The sequence below is a fragment of the Peromyscus leucopus genome, chromosome 7 (assembly GCF_004664715.2).
Source record: "Peromyscus leucopus breed LL Stock chromosome 7, UCI_PerLeu_2.1, whole genome shotgun sequence".
Classification (NCBI taxonomy): domain Eukaryota; kingdom Metazoa; phylum Chordata; class Mammalia; order Rodentia; family Cricetidae; genus Peromyscus; species Peromyscus leucopus.
In genome coordinates, this window is record NC_051069.1 from 33391044 (window position 1) to 33393874 (window position 2831).

The 2831-nt window shown below is 42.4% G+C and overlaps 1 protein-coding gene across 1 annotated transcript; it reads left to right on the forward strand.

The window, feature by feature from the left end:
- Positions 1–298: 298 nt before the first annotated feature.
- Positions 299–1243, forward strand: LOC114691277 (olfactory receptor 4D5). The gene has a single exon (XM_028866540.1). It carries the CDS (start codon positions 299–301, stop codon positions 1241–1243), a length of 945 nt encoding a protein of 314 aa, XP_028722373.1.
- Positions 1244–2831: the final 1588 nt, after the last annotated feature.

The following is a 2831-nucleotide window of genomic DNA, read 5'->3' on the forward strand; positions in this document are numbered from 1 at the left end:
GTGTTTGCCTATGAGTGTGGGTGCACACGTAGCTGCATGTGTGGGGATCAGAAGACAACTTGCAGTAGTCCCCTCAACCCCCACTATGTGGGTTTTGAGGACTGAACTGAAGTCATCATGATTTGTGGAAAATATTTTTATTTCCTGAATCTACATTTATACTATTCTTATACTAAATGAAATAGTAGACATTTGTCCCAGAAGGGACAGAGAGAATTATTTTAGAGAAATGTGTACCTCCTTTAAGGAATATGTCCATTTTCCTTGACAGGCTCATTTGTGAGGTCATACCAGGCAGATGAACCCAGCAAACCATTCCCAGGTGGCAGCATTCGTCCTCCTGGGGCTCTCTCAGGTATGGGAGCTTCGGTTCCTGTTCTTCACTGTCTTCTCAGCAGTGTATCTTTTGACTGTCACTGGCAATCTTCTTATTGTGGCCATAGTGACCTCCGACCCACGCTTGCACACCACTATGTATTTTCTCTTAGGCAACCTTTCATTCTTGGACTTCTGCTATTCTTCCATCACGGCCCCCAGGATGCTGGTTGACTTGCTCTCACACAGCCCCACTATTTCCTTTGGAGCCTGCCTGACGCAGCTGTTCTTTTTCCACTTCATTGGAGGCATCAAGATATTCCTGCTGACTGTCATGGCATATGACCGTTACATCGCCATTTCCCAGCCCCTACGCTACACACTAATTATGAACCAGACAGTCTGCGGGCTCTTCATGGCAGCCTCGTGGGTCGGGGGATTTATCCACTCCATTGTACAAATTGGACTGACTATCCATCTGCCATTTTGTGGTCCTGACAAGCTAGACAACTTTTACTGTGATGTGCCACAGCTAATCAAATTGGCCTGCACAGACACCTTTGTTTTAGAGCTTCTGATGGTGTCCAACAATGGTTTGGTCACTCTCATGTGTTTTCTGGTGCTGCTGGGCTCCTATACAGCCCTGCTCGTGATGCTCCGAAGTCACTCGAGGGAGGGTCGCAGCAAGGCCCTGTCTACTTGTGCCTCTCACATTGTTGTGGTGACTATAATTTTTGTTCCTTGTATCTACATCTATGCAAGGCCTTTTAGGACATTCCCCATGGACAAGGCAGTTTCTGTGCTATACACAATGGTCACCCCCATGCTGAATCCTGCCATTTATACCCTGAGAAATAAAGAAGTGATTGCTGCCATGAAGAAGCTATGGCAGAGGCAGAAGGATTTTCTTGGTCCCTCAGAGCATTGACTACTCAGTAAGTAGCCCGGATTTGAGGAATTGAAAAATGATTCAGAAGATCCATAAAGTAGATAAATCTCCACACCTGCTGCTTAAAAGTTGTTTTTAACCATAGTTAATTTCTGGTGTCTAGAATATTCTAGAACTGCTATGCTCCTTCTACGAAAAAAAAGTAGCAATTGTTATATAATTTAGAGAGCACATTCTAGGATGGGCGTAATGTTTACCTTGCTAAGAATGTTTCAGTTTAAGTGGCAATAAATCCACAAGTAATGAACCTGGTGACCCTTTCCTGATGTTTCTTGGGTACAAATCAAAGAATTTTTTTTTCAAATTCTTAGAGGCAGGAGATTAAAATAAACATACAGTCGTGTATATTTCAGGAAGCTGAATGGTTGTCAATGAAGAAAGAAAATTACCTTGGGCAAGTTAGTTTTGACCTCACAGTTTCTTAAAGTCATAGTTGTTATCATCATTATCATTGTCACTGTAATTAATATCCTCATTGACATCATCATCATCACCATTGCTTTCAGTGAGAGCTCAGTGTGTCGAGCATTAAATGTGGCACTTTATATTTATTATCTATTTTAATTCCCTCAATATTATTTGAATTATTTACCATCATCAATTTTAAAGATCAATCATTTGCAGATTAGAGATACTAAATAACTTGTTTTGTTTAAGTACTCAGCTTATTTCTGGAATAGAACCTAGGTCTCTACACTTTTAAGCCCAAATCCTACATTGTATTCAAAACTTCTTTTTGTGTCTCAGGGAGAGTCTCCCTGGAAAAAACAGAGATGGCATTTTACATTGGACTAGGTAGGCAGTGTTTGGAGGATGAAGCACATTGGGAGAGTGATTCTTGAACTGAACACATGAAGATTAGGCAACTGGGGGCGAAAGTATGGAGAATTGAAAAAGAATTGACTTTAGCGGACCAACATCCAGAACACTGGTGAGGTGGTTTGTGTAAAAATGACCCTCATAGGTCCAAATGTTTGATGGAACCATTGGGGAAAGAATAGGTAGGTGGTGTGGACTTGATGGAGGAGGTGAGCCACTGGATGTGGGCTTTGAGGTTTCAAAAGCTCATGACATGCTCAGTTAGCTCTCTTTTGGCCTCATACTTGTGGATCAGAAGTAAGGTCTCAGCTACTGCTCCAACGTCATGCCTATCTGTTTGCTTCCCTGGTCCCTGCTATGATGATCATGGGCCATCTGGAACTATAAGCCCTCAATTAAATGCTTTCTTTCATAAGTTGCCTTGGTCATGGTGCTTTGTCACAGCAATAGAAAAGTAGTAACTAAGGCAACTGGTGTGTATGCATCTTCTTCTTCCACACATGTCTTTCAAGTTCAGCTGCCTGCAAGGCTGTCCAGAGTAGAGGTTGACTGCTGTGATGATGCTCCATTCTCTCGTTCTTGAGCAGAGGGTGGTATGAGAAGGTTCATAAGTATCCTTAGTAGCTCCACTTCAAGCTCAGAAGCTTTAGAACTTCTTTGCTATGCTGTCCTGATTTACTCAGCCCAGACACTACACATGAAAACAATGGTCCTGCCTCAATTGAATGTACCAGACTTTGCTGACTCC

Excerpts from the sequence above, each read along its gene's own strand:
- LOC114691277 (XM_028866540.1), top strand. The coding sequence starts at position 299 with ATGAACCCAGCAAACCATTCCCAGGTGGCAGCATTCGTCCTCCTGGGG.